The sequence below is a fragment of the Oryzias latipes genome, chromosome 11 (assembly GCF_053564925.1).
Source record: "Oryzias latipes strain Hd-rR chromosome 11, Olatipes_Hd-rR_3.1".
Taxonomy (NCBI): domain Eukaryota; kingdom Metazoa; phylum Chordata; class Actinopteri; order Beloniformes; family Adrianichthyidae; genus Oryzias; species Oryzias latipes.
Genome location: NC_136247.1, coordinates 7,783,825 through 7,805,614, shown reverse-complemented (window position 1 = coordinate 7,805,614; position 21,790 = coordinate 7,783,825). Strand labels below are relative to the sequence as shown.

General features: G+C 40.0%; 1 protein-coding gene across 11 annotated transcripts in view; it reads right to left on the bottom strand.

Moving 5' to 3' along the window:
- epb41a (erythrocyte membrane protein band 4.1a) overlaps positions 1-18,391 on the bottom strand; it is a 31,856-nt gene extending 13,465 nt beyond the window's left edge. For 9 of the 11 annotated variants that reach the window (XM_011481177.4, XM_011481179.4, XM_078954687.1 and 6 more), the window contains exons 1-9: positions 18,222-18,391; positions 4,623-4,944; positions 3,448-3,714; positions 3,032-3,136; positions 2,853-2,895; positions 2,671-2,746; positions 1,644-1,862; positions 1,340-1,427; positions 78-230 (exon numbers count right to left, since the gene is read on the bottom strand). In XM_011481177.4, the coding sequence (XP_011479479.1) occupies positions 78-230; positions 1,340-1,427; positions 1,644-1,862; positions 2,671-2,746; positions 2,853-2,895; positions 3,032-3,136; positions 3,448-3,714; positions 4,623-4,934 (1,263 nt within the window). In that variant the 5' untranslated portion in view covers positions 4,935-4,944; positions 18,222-18,391. Of the gene's footprint in view, positions 1-77; positions 231-1,339; positions 1,428-1,643; positions 1,863-2,670; positions 2,747-2,852; positions 2,896-3,031; positions 3,137-3,447; positions 3,715-4,622; positions 4,945-17,827; positions 18,198-18,221 lie in introns of those variants that run through there. The other 2 variants (XM_078954684.1, XM_078954686.1) reach the window with 1 other exon arrangement.
- Positions 18,392-21,790: the final 3,399 nt, after the last annotated feature.

Below are 21,790 nucleotides of genomic sequence, written 5' to 3'. Positions count from 1 at the left end.
CTGTTTAAAGCACAAAACAACCCAATTAAGCTCAGGATTATGGTCAGGTTGGGATGTGTGGAGTCGTAGTCATCTACCTCAGAAGGTCGTATTTTAATGAAGAAGCTGCTGCGCTTGTATGACACCTTGAGGACTTTGGGCCAGGGAAATCGATTGATTCTCAATTTGTCTTTGTAAACCATCAGACCGCTGGAACATACCCCGAGCATGATGTCGACACCTTCCAGATCCTGATAGATTAAAAACAAAGATTTGTTTAAAAAGTTACAGAATGCCTTTGAAAGGGTTCCAGTTCTCTGAACAACCACCCTACTGAGTCACATTATTGGTGAACCTCACATAGAGTGATTCAGAACAGTGCAGTTTTAGACTGTGCTAATTGTCCTTACTGTCCCACTGATGAGTGATTAATCCAACAAACCCAACACTAATTCCCTAACAGCACTTTCCATTCACGGTGTCTGTTTATGCTCCTCCAGATGCTGTTTGATATTCTACCGCTAACAGTAAAATCTGCTTGGTACTGCTTGCAGTTGTCCAAAGGGGGGCAGTGGAGTTTGCTCATTAGCAAACAGGAGCAAAGCTGACCTGATTTTTGACTGAAGCCCTCCAGTTTTTCAGTTCAGCAGTCCTGTGCAACAGACTCCAACCAAGATCAGCAGGTTGAACTCATTAATTTGAAGACTTCCTGCTGCTGGCTTATTGAATAACACTGTGTCATTACATAACTGTACCCCCCCCCCCCCCCCCAACACACACACATTCCTATTATTGTAATGATGTTAACATTTTTGTTAATGTGGCTTAGGATGTACTTGACTAATCACATATTGAAAAGTCTACAGAAATTAGAATAAAAAGGTGGAAATTGAGTTCTGAATCATTTCAGTAATATCCTTTCTGCTTATTATTTCCTGCTTATGCTAAAAATGTGCAGAGATTTAGATGGGCTAACAGCTAATGTCTAAAAATCACTTAGAGCAATGCCTTTAATCATGCTGCTTCAGGTTTAGACTGAAGGCTGAAGGCCCACCTATTGCATCCTGAGAAAATTTTAGATTTTTACTCCAGTGCAAAGGTCCAAAATATCCAAATATGAACTTTTAGGCACACAAATAGGCACTCTACTTCTCTCAACACTAAGAATAAAAGCTCCTCAAAGAAGAAACTGAATTTTAACAGAAGGCTGCAGGTAAAGAGCAGCTAACCGCTTTTGGTTTGGTTTTTGTTGATGTTGATGAACTTCACAAAGTCATGCATTTGTGCTCTGATGGTTTAAAGGACGGAAAAACAAAGACAAAACTTGGGTAAAAGCCAAGGAAACACAAACAATGATTACCTTTGCCTGGTGAAGGTCCACGCCATACATGGAGAGTTTCTTGGCATTCTCCAGAAACATGAGATCTGCCTGTGCTGGAGTCATTGACCTGCCAAAAAGCCAGATTCCTAAAGCTGAACTGGCAAACTCATGACAGTTCTGCTACTCCTAAATCCCTGCAAACTCCACTTTTGCATTATTTCAGTCTACAGAGGTTACTCAGCATTTGAGCAAGTCAATTTTACATAAAACCTGTATATGTAAACGCAGAACAACTTTAGGTAAACTTCTTATTGGCTATTTAAACTCTGACCAGCCTACTGACCTGTATGTACGATGCAGCTCCATCATTTTGTCCTCCAGCTCTTTCGTCTGACCCGGGGCTATCTTCATTTCTTTGCCGTAGTCGTTGCCATGCACCTCTGGGTCATACTCGCCCAGCTCCGACTGCAGGGCATAGGAGCCCAGGAGTGCCAACGTGACGAAGGAGCAGGGGAGGCGGCCCTGCAGGATGTCCTTCCGCAGCTGCAGGCACAGGTAGTACCTGCAGGGTTTGAACAGGAATCCTCTTTGTAACATGTCAAACACCTTCCCATAGCTCCCACAACCTCATAGAGAAAGAACGAACTGCTGCAGTGAGGACTTCGCATGTTGGTACATTTTATTAGATACATTTAAAAGTTGCTAACACCCTGTGCCTGCTGTGTGAAATATCACTAAATCATCCTCGATACAGGATATTGGAAGAATTGAATACACACAGAGAAGATGTTTGAAGTGTGCAGAAAGATGCATTCTGATCATTTTAAATCTTCCTCTGTCTGCATATCCACAGAACCTTAAAATCTTTAGACTGACATCCACCTGAACGAAGAAGAACAAACAATGGCTCCTCTTTATTGGCTTTTTTTTTATCTGTTAAATTGGTGCTTGAAGAGACGGCACTTGACGGCATTAGTTGGCAAGGTAAGTTAAAGGCTGCCATGCAGGAATCCAGAGTTCGACTGACAGAGTAAACAATGGTACTGGGGGCAATTAACATCACCCAGTGGGGGCCCTTGGGCAAGACCCTTAATGCTACTGCCTCCCGAGCCCAGTTCAGCTGCACCTCACCGCTCCCCCAGGAGATGGGTCAAATGCGGAGAAGAATTTCACATTGTGGGATAAATAAAGTATCAATTATTATTATTATTATTATTATTATTATTATTATAAAGTAAGTAAGTAAGGTTCCACTTCATACAACAGGATTTGACTTCCTTTCTCCAATCAATCTTCTTTTATGTCTCCATGTTAAGCATCCAGCAAGTCTATTTTTTCCAAAGGTAATCTTGAGGAAAAGCAGACAGTACCTTGTTATGTCTTCTGACAACTGGGCTGGGTCTGCTGGATAGAATTTCACGTTGAAAGTGAAATTATAGTTGTTGCCTTAAGAAGTAAAAGACAAACATTTAAGAAGAAGAAAACAAAGGTTAAAAAAATGTGGAAGAAAACGTTTGGTGGGGGGAAAGCCATAGAAGTGGGTAAAGCTTACCATGTACCTGCCGGCGGATTTCCTTGTTCAAATCCATCCAAGTCTGATAAAAAGGGTCAATAAAACTGATTACTGAGTGCTTTTACATTGAAAAACTATTCTAAAGGAAGTAAAAAAATATATATTTATGAATAAAACTGCCAAGAAAACTGACCAGGAACAGTAAGGATCAAGCTCACCTTCATAGTGGGCGTCTCCCAGATGGCAAGACCATAGTAGTCTTTCTCCAGAAGGTTTAGATGGTCACAAACTCTTACGAACAGCTCCTGGCCTTTGGAGTGTTTCTGATCACACGCACAGAAATAATACAACTACCATTTAAACATCAAAATAAAGTCTTTAGCCACAGCTGTTTTGCTTGTTCAGCCCATTAGAATGACCTCCATGCCATCAGATGTGAAGACACTTAAACTCAAACTTATTTGGTAAACACCTTTCCCAGATTTATTTTTGTTATACTTTAGTTACAAAATTCAGTCTACCTCTTCACATTTTTAAGTGCTGATGATTGAAAATCTTTTGGATTAAACCAATAAAGAAACATATTAAACTGCAGAATGAGTTAAAAAAGAAACAACAACAAAAAAACACTTACATCCAACTGGCACTCGTATGTGGTATCATCCAGCAGGGTCACCTTGATCTGCATGGTTTTGGGTCGCCGTGGAGGTCGGGGTGCTTTGACTTCGTCGTCTGCAGTCTTCTCCTTGTCGGGTTGGCCCTCGCCTTCAGGGTCGCCCTCCTTTTCTTCGTTTTTGACTTTTTCCTCTTCCTGGGCCACCTCTTCACCCGGTTCCTCTGTGTTTTCAGTTTCTTTTCCGCACTTCTCATCCTCGTCTTTTTTCTCCTCTGCCTGCAGGGCCTAATAAAGTCACCGTGAAGACATTAAAGACCCACTCCAAAGTTTTTAGTGTGTTTAACATGTTCTTGTGGCATTTTCCTGATGATGGAGGACATCTATGAAGTAAATTAAGCTTAAAATTACATTTCTGAGTAATTCTTTATTCAAGTCGTTGAGAATCAGGAGCAGGTGAAAAAAGCTCAACAATGGGGAGGGGAAGGGGGAGCGCCAACGGTCCCGCTCACAGCTCAGAGGTGAATTCCTAATGAACTTGTGCTGGTCTACAGAAAAAATGTCCTAGAATATAAAACAGTTTTTTTTATTTGGAGTCCAAATTGTTGCAGATGCACAATTTCCAATCAACCACTTCCACACTGTGGGGCTGCCAAAGCTTTCAGCCAGACTTTGTTGTCATCTTCACTGGTAGCAATCCACCTTAAAATCAATTCTTCTATTAATAAAATAAATTCTCAGATCGTTCTGAGTTAAACATACCATTGCGATTTTGGACGGAGTAAACACAGATCCTGAGATACTAGCAGAACATACTTGAATATAACCTTCTATCATGTTTTAATAATATCATTAAACTCAGGTTAATTTGGGTTTTCTCAAGACGCAAAAAACAGTGTGTCAAACATTATTAATTACAACCCTATTTCAATTCATGCCAAACATTCAAGAACATTACAATCTGTTTCAATCTAGATCATTCAAATAAGGTCAGATGGTCTTAACTGTATATAAGTAGCATAAGGGTTTTTGCTGTGAAATGTAGCCCTGTATATGAGACTGTCGTTTTTCATTTGCAATTAACATTTATTGTTGTCTATAAAACTATCAAATCAACAACCCTCCTCGTTTTTCATATTAAAAAAACAATATTAACAAATGTACTTGACATTTCCAAGCATAAAAATCATGCTGACCTGACCCTCGGTGCTGCTGACCGAGTGTTGATCCGGAGCTGCTTCTCCCTCCACCCTCAACTCTGGCTCAGGGTCAGCTATGGGAGCTTTAGCCTCTACTTCCTCCTCCTTCCCCCTGTCTCCGCCTTCACTCTCACACTGCGAACGCCTTTTGAGGAATGACGAGAAGAGGCGCGAGAGGCCGCGGCCAGCTGAGTTGCGGTTTCGAGGTCGTAGATGGTCATCATCTGGCGACGGCAGCCGGTTGTCATGGCCTGTTTCCTCTTTCTGACTCGCGCTCTTCTGGTGACTTTCTACCTCGTCAGTTGTCATGGTGCAGCCACTGAAATACAGAGAAACATCAGGTTAGAGACTAAACTAAACATTTGTCTGTTAATAGTCTATGCAAGGGGGGACATTGCAAAAGATAAATTAAGTGCTGTTCCTGTCTTTTTCTGAAATGTCTGCTTCTAGACACAGATCTTGGATATTGTTCCTGGACTCTGCTAGAGCCATTCTCACATCTCTGGATCACTGTTGCCTACACCTTTCACGTGTTTTTCCATTCTTCCTGTTATTAATATTTCTTGATCTTCTTATATGCCTTCTCCCAGATGTTGCTTGACTTGGGATTGCCATATCCATCACTCTGACTTTCTTCTTCTTATAGTCTAGCACTACTATGTCTGGTCTATTAGTCAATACCACTTTGATCCTAACTTAGTCATTCTCAAATTCCCATCGCAGGTGTTTTACATATTGATCTTGCGGCTTGCAGCCCATAGTCACCACAGATGTTTCTGAATTCTACGCCAGCCTCTTGGTAATGGTGTCTTAGCAGTCTGGACATGGAGTCCTGTCTGATGTGGTAGATCATGGTCTCTAATGATTGTGATCTTGTTATTAGCCCTTGTGCTATCCTAGGCACTTTGACATTGGGAGTTGGGTCATCTAGACCCACTAGACCAGGGGTCTGCAACCTGAGGCTCCGGAGCCACACGTGGCTCTTTTATTCCTCCACTGTGGCTCTTTGGCTTCGAAGACAAATATTAAATACATTATTTTTTTGTAGTTTTAGTTCTTGTTGTTAAGTTTTTTAGGTTTTGTGGTGGAATATCATTAGAATATGCTTAAAACACACAGTGTGTTCTGCAGCACAACAGTATAGTTGCTGTCCAGAGGCAAAGTACTTGAAGTATAGAATTGGATTTATACTTATTTAGATTTGTTTCTAAAAGTGGAATTTTACCTTAATTTTTGACATGCTTATATTTAATAGTAAAAGGAGAATAAGGATGAAGATTCACCAAAGTTATATTCAAGTAAATCTGTTGCAGTAGATTTGTGACACGGGGTGTATTTTATTTTGAAAGGAACTTGCTGTTAAGAGTCAAATAAAATATTTATTGTTAGCAAAAATATAACATTGATATACTATTGTAAATATCACCAGTTGAGTGTATTTTTCTAAACAATAACGTGGGAGTTTGTGGCTCTAGCTGGGTTTCAGTCCATAAGAAACTGACCTAAATGGCTCTTTTAATGTTATAGGTTGCAGACCCCTGCACTAGACAGTGCGCTGAACCTTTTTTCTTCAATGATTTTTGAACCTCACTGGTGTCCATGGATTACATGAAATCTTTCCACCTTTATCTACCTTTGTCATGGTAGGGAGAACACGTCAATGTACAGTAAGGGTGGCGTCATCTAAGATAGCACAAGGGTTAGAGTCTGCTCCTCTGTTTAGGGGTGTGTCTTCCCATGTCAGTTCCTGCTGTTCCCTCTCTTCCTTTTGAGTTTGCTGGTTCACTAAAGCCATCACTTGAAGCCACCATCTTTCCCACCATCACGATCATTTGATGCACTAATTACATCAGACCTTGTTTGTTTTTTATGATTAAAAAAACATCTGCACCAGCAAATTTCACTGCACCAGCGCGGACATGCAGATGCATCGGTTTGCAGCAGAAAACAGTGTTGTTGTTGTGGAAAGAACAATCTGGTGGACTAAAGCTAACGTGGACTAAAAGAGTGAGTGCCTGTTGAATGCCTGTTGAATGATTCATCATTTCATTTAGTCAATCTGACAACTGTAGACTTTTTTTGTAATGTTTGCTTTTCACTTAAAAGACTTTTCACTTTGAGAATTCAACAGAAAAGATAAAACAATCAAAATGTTAAATTGTCTCAGTCTGTTATCAAACCATTCAAATCAAACTTTATTTACATGGCACTTTTCCTATAAAAACATAACACAAAGTCCTTTACAATGAGACAAAACAAAATAGATAATCAAAAATTAAAATAAAGCCCCCTGTCCCAGACCACAACCCCCCCCCCCCCCCCCCCATCCTTTCACACCTCCCACACCCTATAACTGATGGGGATAGACAATAGGAAATAGGCTGAGCACAAAAACAAAATTTTGTTTGCTTAAACACTATTATTTGGGAGTTCCCTCTCCGTGAATAACTGCATAAACAGCTATTCACGGAGCATCACAGACAGGGAAAAGCCTAAGCGCTGCTGCAGGCCCCCATCTAGAGCTGCAGCGGCTGAACAGCAGCCGACCCAGAGGGAGAGGATCCAGCTGAGGAAGCACCAGAAATAAAAATAAAAAAGAGAATTAAAAAGTAAACATATTGATAAAAGTAATAAACAATAAAACATCGAAATAAGGAATATTAAAATTAATTATTAATAAGCCAGTTTAAATTCATACAGCAAGATAAAATAGATAAATTAAATAAATAAATAAAATAATAAAAGTAGTAAAACTAGCTAAAAGCCAGTTTAAAAAGGTGCGCCTTAAGCCTTTTCTTAAAAGCAACCATGCTCTCTGCGGCCCTCATGTCCTCTGGCAGACTGTTGCATAAATGAGGCCCTAGTGCTGAAAAGATGCCTCTCCATAAGTTTGGGTTTTTTAAAGCTGGAATGGTTAGAAGACCAGAGCCAGAAGATCTCAGGGTCTGTGAGGGTTCATATTTGACTAAAAGTTCTGAAAGATAAGAAGGTGCAAGACCGTTTAAAAACTATTAAAAGTATCTTAGACTCAATCCTGAAGCATATGGGGAGCCAATGTAGGGATTTCAAAATTGAGTGATATGAGCCTGCCTCCTGGTTTTGGTGAGAACATTTGGAATCTGCTGATCTTTTGGAAGATCAGCAAGCAGGTCATTACAATAATCAATTTTTCTCATGATAAAAGCATTAGCATCTTCATATTAGCAAGTGAGAGTAGTGGGCGCACCCTAGCCAGATTTCTAAGATGATCAAAACCATTTTTAACCCCATGTTTTATAAGAGGGACAAAAGTTAGCTTAGAGTCAAAAATAACGCCCAGGTTTCTGACTGTTTCTCAATGGTTTAGTGAAAGTTGTTTTAGCTTCAGAAACTGTTTCTCTCTCTTAGCTTCAGGACCAATAACTAAAATTTTTGTTTTTTCCTGCTTGAGCTGCAGAAAATTATTTGCCATCCATGATTTTACATCGATTTAACATTGCCATCACTGATTTTTCTTTTTCAATGCTTTTAATGACTTAATAAAAACACAGTTTCTGTTTTATATCATGACTAATAATTATAAAAGGACATTATTTCTTTACTGAAAACAGGGCTAAACTAAAAAGTATCTGAGAGGAATTCATTAAGAACGTAAGCATGCTCTGACATGGGTTAACTTCATAAAGCCCATAATAAATTCTTGACTCAACAATAAGTCAACAATATGTTTGAAAAAAGTTCTTATTCTGGTTTTGTATAACACTCCTCTGGCAAGAAAACTGTGTGAACTTTCCTTTTATGAAAAAACAAGTACCGGTAATTTAAATTAGGCTATTATTTATTTTTAATCTGGGGCTCTGTTAAAAAATATTTTGGTTCTTAACATGAAAACTATGGAAATGTTTTGTTTTTAATTAAAAGTACAAATTAACTTGCTCTGCTGCTTTAATGTTTTTTCAAAATAAGAGACATGATCGGTTTGTTTGCAAAGAAACAAATTTTATACATATGTGCAATCTAATGTTTTAAATGACCATCCTGATCATTTTGAATTTTATTTACAAAATTTTACCAGAGTAAGCTGTTTTCATGACACTTAAAGGAGCAGGTTTGTGGTTTCCATTTCGTAACTGCTGCACCTAAAGAGGCCACTTCTTTTACGCAGAGCTGCCTTTGAGACACTTTCTGTGCTGCAGATGAAGTGAGAGCTGCCCAACTTACTAATAAAGCAAAAAAGAAGGAGCTTTTATCATTTCTTCAGCTATCCAGGAGAAGTGCAGCTCAGTTCCCAGCTGGAGTCTAAGGACTAACTGTTCCTGTTCAGGTCACGGCATGTTTTGAGTATCCCCAAACTCAAGCAGCTACTGAAACTGCAGGATTTTTCCAGGTGGTTTCATCTGCTTCCATTTTAGCCCCTTTGATTGAGTTGTTGAAAAAAGGCGCCACTTAGATTGTTTTTTTGCTCCCCGGATGATTCAGAGTGATGGTACAAACCCTTATCATAATGCCGTATGGAAATATTTCCCATATAAGTCCTTATGGTTAAAGCAGTTGACATGTTAGAAATCAGGTGGGAATTCAGAGGAGGTGATGGTTGAACACTTGTGATGTCCATAAGCAGCGATCAGCCATGATAACTGCTTACAAAAGAACAAATACAAGAAAGGTTGCAAGGGTGCCGACCTGTGTATGGAGATATTAACGCCAGCTTGTTGTTGATAAAAAAGAAGACTGTATCAAACGGATCTTACAACTTGGGAAAAATGTATTGACAAAGGATATTTGCTGCAGTTGTGCACTAACACAGCACACCACAAGCAACATTTCATAACAGAACAAGGTCGTAGCCTCATCTGTCATTGCAGCATCACCATATGTTGTATGTTTACGTGCTCCGCCTCTTGACTTGTCTCTGAAGGCAGATTAGAGGCTTTTGAAGAAAACCAAAGACCGGGCAGCAGCACAACTGTTGCCTTGATGCTCTCTATTTTTGGGATATGGTAACAAATAAATGTGAAAAAGTTGTCACATTCTCATATTTGAAGTGTTCGGCCACTACAGTGAGCCTATTTTGAGACGGGATTTGGAGATAATTGAAATTCTACTCAAACCAAGGTGATTTGTGTATGTGTGTGTGTGTCTAGCTGCATGTAGAGCAGGGGTCGGGAACCTTTTTGGCCAAGAGAGCCATAAATGCCACATATTTTGAAATGTAATTTCGAAAGAGCCATACAATAATGTAGTGTCCCTTTCCCACACTGAGGCACGGAGACTTAACCTCTTTTAAGGTTCTTTATTCGGGTTACTGCAGACCGCGACAAACGCCGAACAATTAATTCAGCAACTCCTGAATCTCTCCCGCCGAGACGAGACGAGAGCGCGTCTCCCAACTTTATATTCCCCTGCTCCCGCTGCAGCCCTCCCCTTTCCCTTATTCGGCCCATAGCTGAACCCCATTGGTCCAAACTACCTAACAACAGGCTGAGCGACAGAACTGAGAGCCAATCAGATCTCTGCTTGATGCGGTCAATGAACTCCAGAACTTTTAACGCGGCCCAACAGCCACCCAACTCAGTCCGCGACAATATGTTTAAAACTAAAATACAAGTGAATGTGTGCATTTGATATAATTTCAACCTTTTTAAAGTACAATAAGTCTGTGGATTCTTTTTAATAACATTGTTATGCTGTTTCTAATAAATGATGAGTATTTCTCGTGGTAGTTTTGCTGATGGTCTAGTCTGGTTTACGTGGTGAGTTTCTGCTTCATGCAGGCGTTGAGACTTTAAACGTGATCTTAGGTCTGAATGTTCTGTAGATGTGAGACAGACTGCTCACATGCGGACCTGGAGCCAAACACACACTCACACGCTGCAGTGAGTGACAGGCAGTGGGTTTTACGTTTTTATAATCCCTGCGCGATTCACCTGCTGCCTGTCCCCACAACACCTCAGCCCCACCCTCTGCTTTCTCCCTCACACATCCCGTCCCCGCAACTGCGCGCTCTTTCTCAGAGACGGGAGCGCGCAGTTTTAGGCACGGCAATTCACAGGTTTCCGGGTGGTACAAACTCTGTGAATTAATAGACAATTTTAAACTTATACTAGTGCTGGCGCAGATTTGTCTCTCTAAGCACCGCTACTACTGCGCGCCTCTGCCATCGCATCGCGCACGAGAAGGACTGGTCTAATGAAGAAAAAAAATTTGAATTAAAGATTTGTCTGCGAGCCACATGTGACCATCAAAAGAGCCATATATGGCTCGCGAGCCTTAGGTTCCCGACCCCTGATGTAGAGGGAAACTGTTTCATAAAAATTGCAGCTTAACAAATGAAGAAGTGGAGCAGTTGAGCAGCTCATGAAGCTCCAGGCGCTGCTGGTGGCCGACAGTGCTGAATCAGCAACAACAAAAAAACGCTGATGGGTCAAAATCAGGGCATCCTGTACTCCAGGTGAGCTGAGTTTGGGAAATATGGAAGGAGATGGACCAGCAGCAACTTTTCCTGCAAGGAGATCATTGAGCTTAGCAGGGCTGCATCTCCTCTCTGACAGGGTTCAGGTAAAGTTGTCTGTTTTTTAGACACTTCTACATTACATAATCACTGTTCCTCCTCTAAACAAAACCATCTCAATCTGGCTTCCTTGCATTTATCTCCAAAAAGTTACGAGGATCATTTCCTCTGATGGATTCATTCCTCAGCTCTGTGTCCTCCAGCTCTGCCTCATGTCTCTGCATCAGAGTCTCAAACCAACATTCAGTGGCTGCACTGACCACAGTCTTCTACACTTTTCCCTTTTTGTCACACATCACCTCTTACACACATTCTCTGTTATTCTGGACTAAGTACTTCAAGTCCTCTACCTTCTTCATCACTATCCTCTCTAACACTTAGTGCACTTCCCCATTCCTCAGCCATCTTCTCCAAGGCTTTATTAATCAGTCCAGTCAAAAACTCTACTGCCACCTCTCCTAGACACTTTTCCTCCTCTCCACTGTCTTCCTCGCTTCATCGTCACTGATCTTGCTGCTTTCTGCTCATCCCTCTACTCTTTGCTCTCTAGCATTTTCCTCATTCACCAGCTCTTCAAAATACTCCTTCCAATCTTCCATCACACTTGCTGAACCTTTTAACACATGTCCATCTCTCTCCCTGATCACAAACACATGCTGTACATCCTTCTATATCCGTTTTCCATGCCTCACATGGACAGATCCACCTTTCGCTCCTTTGTGCCCAACCTGTCATACAAGTCCTTATACAACCTTTGTTTGACCATTGCTACCTCCACCTTCACCAAGTGCTGCATCCCTCTGTACTTTTGTCTTCATTGCCCCACTTATTCTTTGGCAACCTTTTCTTCTGTAGACTTTTTCATTCCACCACCATCACCTTATCTCTATTTTCATTTTAGAGGACACACTAAAGTACCTTTCTGTCCTTCTGTCCTGAACACCAAACTTCTCCATCACTTTGATGTTACTTTTGCTCCCTTCACCTACATGTCTGTTAAAGTCTGCCCCAATCACCACTCTCTCCACTCTACAGCGATTCCCTGGCTCACCTCATCCATCTCCCTCAGCCCTCAATGACATAACCACCAACAACATTAGAGTTAGAGATACAGACTGACACCACTTGGATGAATGATGAAATGTTTCAATAAAAAAGATTTTAAGTCCAGATGCCCAAGACACCACCTCGGTGAATGAAAACCTTCACCTGCATCTTATTGACAACATTCACCCTCACAGCTTCAACTTCCAGCTTCAGAACATTTTTGGCAAACTTCTCCTTCAGGATCACTCCTACTCCATTCCTCTTTCCATCCACACCATGATAAAACATCTTGAACCTGCCCCCAATCTACAGTATAATCCCTGTTTCCTTTCCATTTGGTCTCTAGGACAAACAAAATATCAACTCTCTAGTTTTCACTGTCAAAGTCCCCACAATCAAAGTCCCTCCACTAAGCCCTATGCTTCTGTCTTTCCTTTTCTCATTCTGCCAAATTCATCTCCTCTTTCAACCATCAGTAATCCAATCTCTAGTAGGTCGACAACACCGGTGGTGGTCATTGTTAACCAGGGCCACTACTCAAATTCTAACCGTCCTCGGATTCTGTCAATCAGTTGATGAGACAACCGATCATTTCTTCTTATAAGGAAGCAGCGCGTGCCTCACAGAACCAACATGCATCACATAACATAATTCTTCCTTATTTTTGTGAAGACTTTTCCCTGCTCTTTCCTCCAAAAAAGAGCTCTATATTCATTTTTTCCTCCAATTTCCATGGGTTGGTTGGTTGGTTGGTTGGTTGGTTGGGTGGTTGTTATGCAACATACAATTTCTCACTGACTTCTGTTAGAAATTGAATGTTGCATAACAACCACCTGAACACACCCACTAGAAAAAATTGCATTTGTTACACGAGGCACCACTCGCACAACAAAGACGATGCATGGGTTCATAGTATTTTCAGCTGGGAGGAGCAGTACTCTCAGATTATTACAAAAATGTTTTTAGCATTATCCTGTACCTCTCTGTGTCTTTACAACTCAGAATGTCAAAACCATTTTCTGTTTTCTTATAGGAACCCATCATGTCATCTTGTCTATTATTCTCATTATTTTCCAGATGTTCTTCATCTGTTTTTTTTTTATATATTTTTCTTTCGGAAAAGTCCTTGAAAAAGTTGTCTACCAACAGCTCACTGACTTTCTCTTATTAAACAATTCGTTTGATGTTTTCCAGTCAGGTTTTAGACCCCATCATAGCACAGAAACTGCTCTTATCAAGGTAACCAATGACATCCGCCTGAACACTGATGATGGAAAAGTCTCTGTCTTAATCCTGCTAGACCTGAGCGCTGCCTTTGATACTGTTGATCATGGGATCCTTTTGCACAGACTCCAAGACTGGGTTGGCATCTCTGGATCTGCCCTAAGTTGGCTCAAGTCTTATCTAGAAGACAGGAAATATTTTGTTGAAATTGGGAGTTGTGTCTCAGACTACATGGGCTTGAATTGTGGTGTGCCCCAGGGATCGATCCTGGGACCCCTTCTGTTCAACCTCTACATGCTGCCACTAGGGCAGTTAATACGCAGTAATAACATATCTTATCACAACTATGCAGATGATACTCAGATCTATGTGTCACTGACAACAGGTGAATATGGGCCGGTGGATTCTCTCAACCACTGCCTCCAACAGATCAGCGCGTGGATGCAGAACAACTTTCTCCAGCTAAACTCAGACAAGACCGAAGTTATTATTTTTGGCCCACAGAAACAAAGAGAAATTGTCAGCAGCTACCTTCATTCTCTGTCTCTTAAACCCTCAAATCAAGTCAGAAATCTAGGGGTAATCATGGACTCTGACCTAAACTTTAACAGCCATGTCAAGTCAGTAACATCAGCGGCATTTTACCACCTGAAAATCATTGCCAAAATCAAAAACATAATCTCAAAGCGAGACCTGGAGATACTTATCCATGCATTTGTCTCCAGTAGGTTAGACTACTGTAACGGCCTGCTCACCGGCCTCTCCAAACGAGCTGTAAAACAGCTTCAGTACATCCAGAATGCTGCTGCTCGAGTCCTGACCAGAACCAGGAAGTATGATCACATTAGTCCTGTGCTCAGGTCTCTGCACTGGCTCCCTGTACCTCAAAGAATAGACTTCAAAGCAGCTCTGCTTGTGTACAAGTCTCTCCATGGCCGAGCACCAAAGTACATCTCTGACATGTTAGTGCCATATGAACCATCTCGTACTCTGAGGACCTCAGGGACCGGCCTCCTGTTGATTCCCAGAGTCAGAACTAAACAAGGGGAATCAGCGTTTCAATATTCTGCAGCTAAAATCTGGAACAGCCTCCCTGAAGGCGTAAGACAGGCCTCTTCTGTGTTCATGTTCAAATCTAGACTTAAAACATTTCTGTTTAGCCGTGTATATGACTGAAAGGTCCTATCTGCACCTTTCTTTCCTTCCTTTCTTTTTAAATCTTTTTTTTTTTTTTTTTTTTTTTTTTCTCCTTTTCTTTTAAAGTAAATTTTATGTTGATTATTTCTATGATGTATTGTGATTTTAATGCATTTTTCTGTTTTGTGAAGCACCTTGAATTACTTTGTGTACGAATTGTGCTATACAAATAAACTTGCCTTGCCTTGCCTTGCCTTCTTTCCCACATGACAAAAGGCTTTTTAAGAATTTTAAGCACTTTATGTTTAACATTCGAAATGTTTTCAGTTCTGACTAAAGTATAGATTAGAATAGAACCCCAAGATTATCATATGGTTGTCTTATTTTTGCATTTATTTCTTCAGAACAATGATCTGAGAGACAGAGGACAGAAGAAATGACATTAAACATTAATCTGGCAAACAAACAGGTAAACACCAACAGCAAAAATTCTAATTATTACCACGTTTCATCATTGACAAACACATGCTTGTGTCATACAACAAGCAGCGCACATCTACATGTCTGTTTGCAGCTGCACGGTCGCTCTAGTCAGAGCGCTGAGGGTCAATCTAAGCTCTAAAAAGCGGCTTTAAAATTAATCTGCAGCTGTGGGATTAAAGGCTGTTGTGTGCAGATGTGGCGACTAGAAAATGTCGGTTGACTCCTCCCCACCCCTACTCCATATTGGTCCGCCATCCAAGACGTTAATCTGAGAATTGGCATGATCCCAGGAATCCAATGCAGACACCATGTCAGTATTATCAATAAAAGACAGAAAATGAGTTAATGTAATTAAAGGGAAAAAAATAGGCAACCTCTGAATGGAAGAAGGCAAAAATATTTTTAATTCTCTTTTTTCTTTTCTTTTTTTGCCACAACCCAAAATGTTTCTAAACTGTGGATTGTTGAAAGAATAATGTTAAATCAGTACCAAATCTCAATAACTGAGGAAATCATATGCTCAACATTTGTGGGTAAGTAAAGGCACCAGGCTGGTTTCAGGTGATGTTGAGCTGCAGCAAGCCTCAAATATCCCAAATTATTCTGTTCTACTTGATAATTATTCAAACTATGCTGCAAAACTGGATATTAAGAAAGTAAGAAAGTAAAAAAAACATATTTTTTTCTGTTTTGCAAGAAAATACTCTTATCAAGAAAACTTTTCAAAACCCAAATAATCCTAGTTTGAGAAAACATGTCCCAGTGACTAGAATTGTTTTCTTAAAATAATATTATTTTGTAAGACCATTTTCTTTCCCACGTGAGATCTTAATGCTTATTTGAAGAAAATCTGGGATTGGGCTAGAAATGTTTTACATACAAAAGTTTCTGAATGCATTAAGTAATCACATTAAAAGTATTTATTAAGATTTAATAAAATTATCCAGAGATCAAGGTAATAGCATCAGAACTGAAACAATATTTGCCCTAATTTTAAGGATTTCAGAGGTTAATAAAGATGTTCTGCCAAACACCCTGTTTAATTCACCCACATGTAAAAAAAAAAAAAGCATAAGTAACAAACAACAACTCTCTAATAATTAGCTAAATCACATATCATTGTAGATCATTAGTCAAGGACGAAGTTCCAATCAGATGCTTTAAAGGCAGAAACATTATTTTCTGGAAAAAACAATCCTCCTCATTTTGTTGGGTCCCAACTTTTTTAAGAACTGGTCCTTTGTTCTAATACATGCTTCAAATATGTCAAAGATTTGAGGGGGAAAATGGAAGAAAAAATGGAAGAGCCCATTATGCAGACTCCTTTCAACTATATTGAATTGTACAAATCTGAACTATTTTTAGCATCCTGAAAAATAAGGCTCTTTAATGTGCGGTGGGTAAAAAAAAACAACAGCACAGTGTTTTCACGAGGGAATAGAAACACAATTTCAACGATTGGACTTGATGTGTTAAACCGTACAAAAACTCAGTGTAAACTAGAGCATTTCTATCGTAGGGCAGGAAGGGGGCAGAAGGGTAGGTTCCTGTTCACTCCTGGAGGTGTAATCCAGCTGTGTGTGCTGGTCTTTCTCTGAGTTTGACTCAATGCAATCATACAGACATCCTCCTTGCAGTGCTCAGGGCACAGCAGCAGGGAGCTGGTCTCAGTGTTCAGCAGCAACAGTACAAAAACAGGTCAGAGCAGCCGTTCAATCAAAGTCCGTTCTGTTTGCAGCACAGCTGGCTGTCCTCACACAGACGGCAAAGCATGCAATCCAAACCGACTTCGTGTCTGTTGTTGTTTAACTGTGTGATAAATTTGTGTTACTTTAAAATATTTTATCATAATTATCTAAACAGAAAGATTATTTGTACATTCGGAATCCGAAAACATTATTTGATGATGCTACCTGCACCGGGCATGTGATGCGCATTCAAGAATGTATAGGTTCTTAAATGTGCTTTTCCTTTTTAAGCTCTTTTCCGATATATGAAGGACTTGGTGTCATATAATTCTGACCAGACACAAACCGCAATTAATCATTTCTCCTTTATGATCAATTATGAAACAGTTGGCACTTTCGTGAATTAAAAAGGACGCCACCCTTACGAGTTCTTGATTGGTCAAAGTTCGACTTGATTTAACTTTCAATGCACATTGAATGGCCATACATATTGTAAGTGAATAGGAGAGTTTTGAACGTGGAAGCCTAAAATGTGCCTTTAAGCACACTGTCATAAACTTTTTTAGTGGAAGTTGGCCGCTTGAACGTGCATTGCCAAGGCTGATGAGAGCATAGCGTCAGAGTTAGTATGCTGTCAGCTCCAGCTACAACAACAGCAAAACTTGTGATACAAACAAATATAAATGCCAACACGTTCTTATAAGCCCTGTTTTTCATCCCTTTGTAATGTTGAGCTCCACATTAACATCACTGTCACCCAAAAGGAAACAGAGTAAGGCTTAATCATCTGTGGTCTTTTTAAATAGTCAGATAATGCGCTGAACTTTCCTTCAAAGCTATTTTCAGATGTGCAAATAGGGTCAACACTCAGCAACAACAAGCAATTAAATATTACCAATTAATTCTGATATATATATATATATATATATATATATATATATATATATATATATATATATATATATATATATATATATATATATATATATATATATATATATATATATATCAGAATTAGAGTTCCAAAATGATGTTAAAGGTGTGCTGTGAGGAGAAATGATAACTGTTTCAGCACATTTCCAAATGTTGCACATGCGCCTTTCAGAGCGTCAACATCTTCATCTTGTTTCTACCTTCTGGTGGGAAGCTATGGTCCAGGCGGTGGTGGGCGGATACTGTGGCGGGATGCAGCACCGCAGCATCCATCAGCTCACATCCATCCCTCCACCATTGTGTGAGCGCAACGTGATACTGGTACCGCGGGACCGCAACACCGGCCTCACCCTCTGAGCACTCTGTGGTTCTGGAAACCGCGGATCTCAAACCAGCAGCGCGCTTTTTTCATTTAAAGTGTGGGGAGGCGGGGGTAGAGTAACCACTGCGCACATAAACAATCCTCTCCGCCTTAGCGTCTGTCTTTAAGGATATTTTTCCAAAGAAAAACCAGGGGAGCAGAAGCGCGCCAGTAGGAGCGCCTGTAGGCAAATGGCGCCGAGCGTGTGCGCAGAAACGCGCTCGCGGACTCACCGGCTTTGTTTAGAACATCCAGCAGCACAACGATCAGAGCCGACGTGGACGCACAGGAGAACCGCTCACTGGTCCGTCCAGCATCCGCGGCAGCACGCAGCGTTATAAAACCTGCGGCGGGCAGCGGTGTGTTTGGGTACCAATAGCGCAGCGCCAGGTTTTCCCTCAGTGAGGTCTGACAGGCAGCGAAGCACCTGCCTCTGCTCTATATGAAGAAAAAAAAAGCCTGGAGAGCATTTTTGACAGTCATTTACAACTGATGACACGTCTAGACTTAAAGTAACTTAAGTTGAAATACGTTTTCAAAAACGTAAAACCTTAATAATAAAACGGTGCATTGAAATTGAACTAAAACTGCAGTTTCCGACACATTTAGCTTCCAAGCTAAAAGCTGTGTATAAGAAATAAAATAAATTATCGATGCATAAATATTTATTTTTATTTTTATTTAAAAAGTATTTTTGCTTTAAATAAAAGTATTTTTTTTCCTGCTGTCATCTGCTAAAAAAATGTTTATTCGAAATGAATGAAGTTAGAGGCTTATGGGCCTATTTGAGCCAAACAATTTGAGCAATAGTTTTTATATAAATGAATTTAAAAAGATTTAAATACAATTCCATAGAGAGTGAGTGAATCCGTTGTTTTCACACATTGTATACAAATAAGGCATAAAAATAATCATACATTACATAGAAATGTTTTCATTAACATATATTTAAACATAACAGACAGATCTTGGACAAATTCAGGATTGGCTGCAGCTATAGAACCTTCAGCAGCATTGCAAATAGATATATAGAAAATAGATGAATAGATGCAATTTTCACTTACCGTAATTTCTCTGATATCTGCTAAAACAAGAACAATTTTTGGCCCCACCCGATATCGAATATGAGGGGCTCATATGAGAAATGGATATAATCTTATGCTATTGTCTTTTTTTAAATGACTTTTTAGTTGACTGTCATCTAACATGATGCTTTCTTAAGGGTTTGAGAAAGCATCATGTTAGATGACAGTCAACTAAAAAGTCATTTAAAAAAAGGGTTTGAATTACAAAGGTTGTTTTTATGCAGGTTCCGTCACATCCTTTTACTTAACTGTCGCAAAATGATACAGAGGAAGTCTGATATAAAACTATCACCTATGTAAAAATTTGATTAAGAAGATGATATGCAAAACCTCCTCATAATCATAATCTATACATAATTTAAAATATACTTTAACAGCAACAGCCCACACCCTTTTTAAATTGTGTTTAAAAAAAGTGCTTATTTAAAGTAATACACATTGGAACTTTTTACTTCATTTTCATAAAATATTTTTTGATGAAATTATAATAATAAATGTTTTTCATTTGTTACCATGACAACCTGTTCAGTCTGAGCTCTGCTGATGCTGGCGTCTTGCTTTCCTTGTACACATAACAAACTTAAATATGCTTAAAGCTTAAATATGAAAAACACAAAAGTAGAAAATAGGATCTGGAAAGTTTGATTGATTTTAAGCATTCAAACAAACAAACCTGTGGCAGATCACGTAGCCTGCAAGACTAATCTCTGGGCTTCACTCAGTAAACCAGTACCTCTGACTCCCCCCTCATTTCATAAAAAAGGATGGAGATTTATTTATTGTAGAAAATGCAGCCAATGAGAAAACGTTCTCACAGCTTCTGCTCCTTACAGAGATGCACCATTGGGTACTAAGAGCAGCTGAACACAAATATCCAAGCACCCAGCAATGTAAAGCAGGTACAAGAATTGTGAGACCACTTCAGTGGCAAATTGTTTTTTATTGATTGAACATAAACAGATACTTCTACAGACTAACAATCTCTTAAAAGGAAATCCTCAGTTTGACATTTTAATAAATTGTCTGGTAGAATCCTGTAGATAACAGTTAGATGGAGGTTTGAATTGGCTTGATGTCTCCAAGAAGCCAAGACGGAGTCAACCTGATGAGCAACTCTGTCATTTTTTTAGAGCAGCAATTCCATAACCAGAGACTGAATGAAGCTGATTGAAGGGGCTGGTTCTGTGCTGGAGATACTTTTTTACACTTCGATTATATATTTTTATGATGCTCAACATTGTCGCACATCCCCCTGCACAGCACAAATCTTGCAGAACACCTTACTTCGGTACTAAAGGCCCTTTGTGCCACTGTGGACCAACTCATGCCAAACTGGCATGAGTGGCATCCTAACACCCCCTCCTAACTTGACCAGTGCAACAAAAATGGCGAGCAATATTGGAGCTATCCAGCCGTACAGTTTTGAGCCAGATGTCAGCTCGGATGAGGAAAACCAAGATGTAAAAGGATCTATTTGTCTGCAAGTGGATGCATGAGAATGTGGTGCCGCAGGATGCCTGTAGCCCACCAATTGTAGTTTGTACATCACAACCAGCTTATTGATGTGGCATTGTTTTTTATCTGCTCCTGACTCACAATGATTTGAATTAAGAAAAAAACAGAAATGAAATTTCAAGCTTAATTTTCTTTATATATGTTCTCCATTGTAAGAAAAATATCAATTTTTATTGGAGTGATTCTTTAACTTTCTGTTTTCCTCCTGGCGAAGCGGCGGTTGCTGTTGCCAACCCAAGTACTAGACAGGGTACACCCAGAACAGTTATGCATATGAGTTTGCGGCAGTTATATGAGAAATGGATGTAATCTTGTGTTGTTGTCTTTGACGTATGTGTGTTTTAGCACTTTGCATGAGTTTGTGGCCTTGTGACATACTTGCACTTTTTTTATGATGTTTCTCAGCTTCATACAACAGTAGCAGAGTTGGCTCCAAAATCCCAGTGACCTCAATTAAGATTCCTTGGGATGGATTAAAACAACAAGAGTGCGTGAAATTATTTTGTCGCACAAATTGTTGGAAGTTCAGTTTGTTTGGGTTTAGACTCTTTAGAGCATTAGGTTGATAATTTGGAAAGTATGACAGGTTTATTTAGAAATGTTAAAACACCTGGACGGAGGACATCTTTAAAAATCTAGTAGAATTTTAAATAATATCAAAGACAGAAATTAAACTATACTTTAGCAAAAGAGCGGTTCCCACAGACAATAAAACAAAAAAAGCAGTACCGGTAAGTGAAACTGGTCGTAAAGTAGGCCTCCACACATGAAGCAGACAATAATCGGCATATCTAATCCACTGTGAACGCTTTGTGCTTGGATCAGCACAATGCTCTCGGTTCATCATCAAGTTCCAGCGCCTTCACACACTCCTTCCCCCATCACTTTACAAAAGGACACCCTCCGTGCCCCTCCCCCCCCCATCTGTGAGATCCTCCACCTCCCCAGCGATGAGGCTCGGAGCAGGTGCTGCACCAGTCGGACGGCCGACGTGAAGGGGCAGCGTGTAGTGGAGCCGCTCCCCAGAGACAAACGTGCTGTGGGCCAGCTCTTCTGCCATTCCTCGCCTTGCAGCTGCTGCACAGCTTCACACACCCCATAAACACGTTAAGTACATACAGAAAACATCAGCGCATGTAAGGAATGTCATGCAATATAAAAAGAATGTCCTAAAAAATTTTATAAAAGGTTTGGGTCAAATC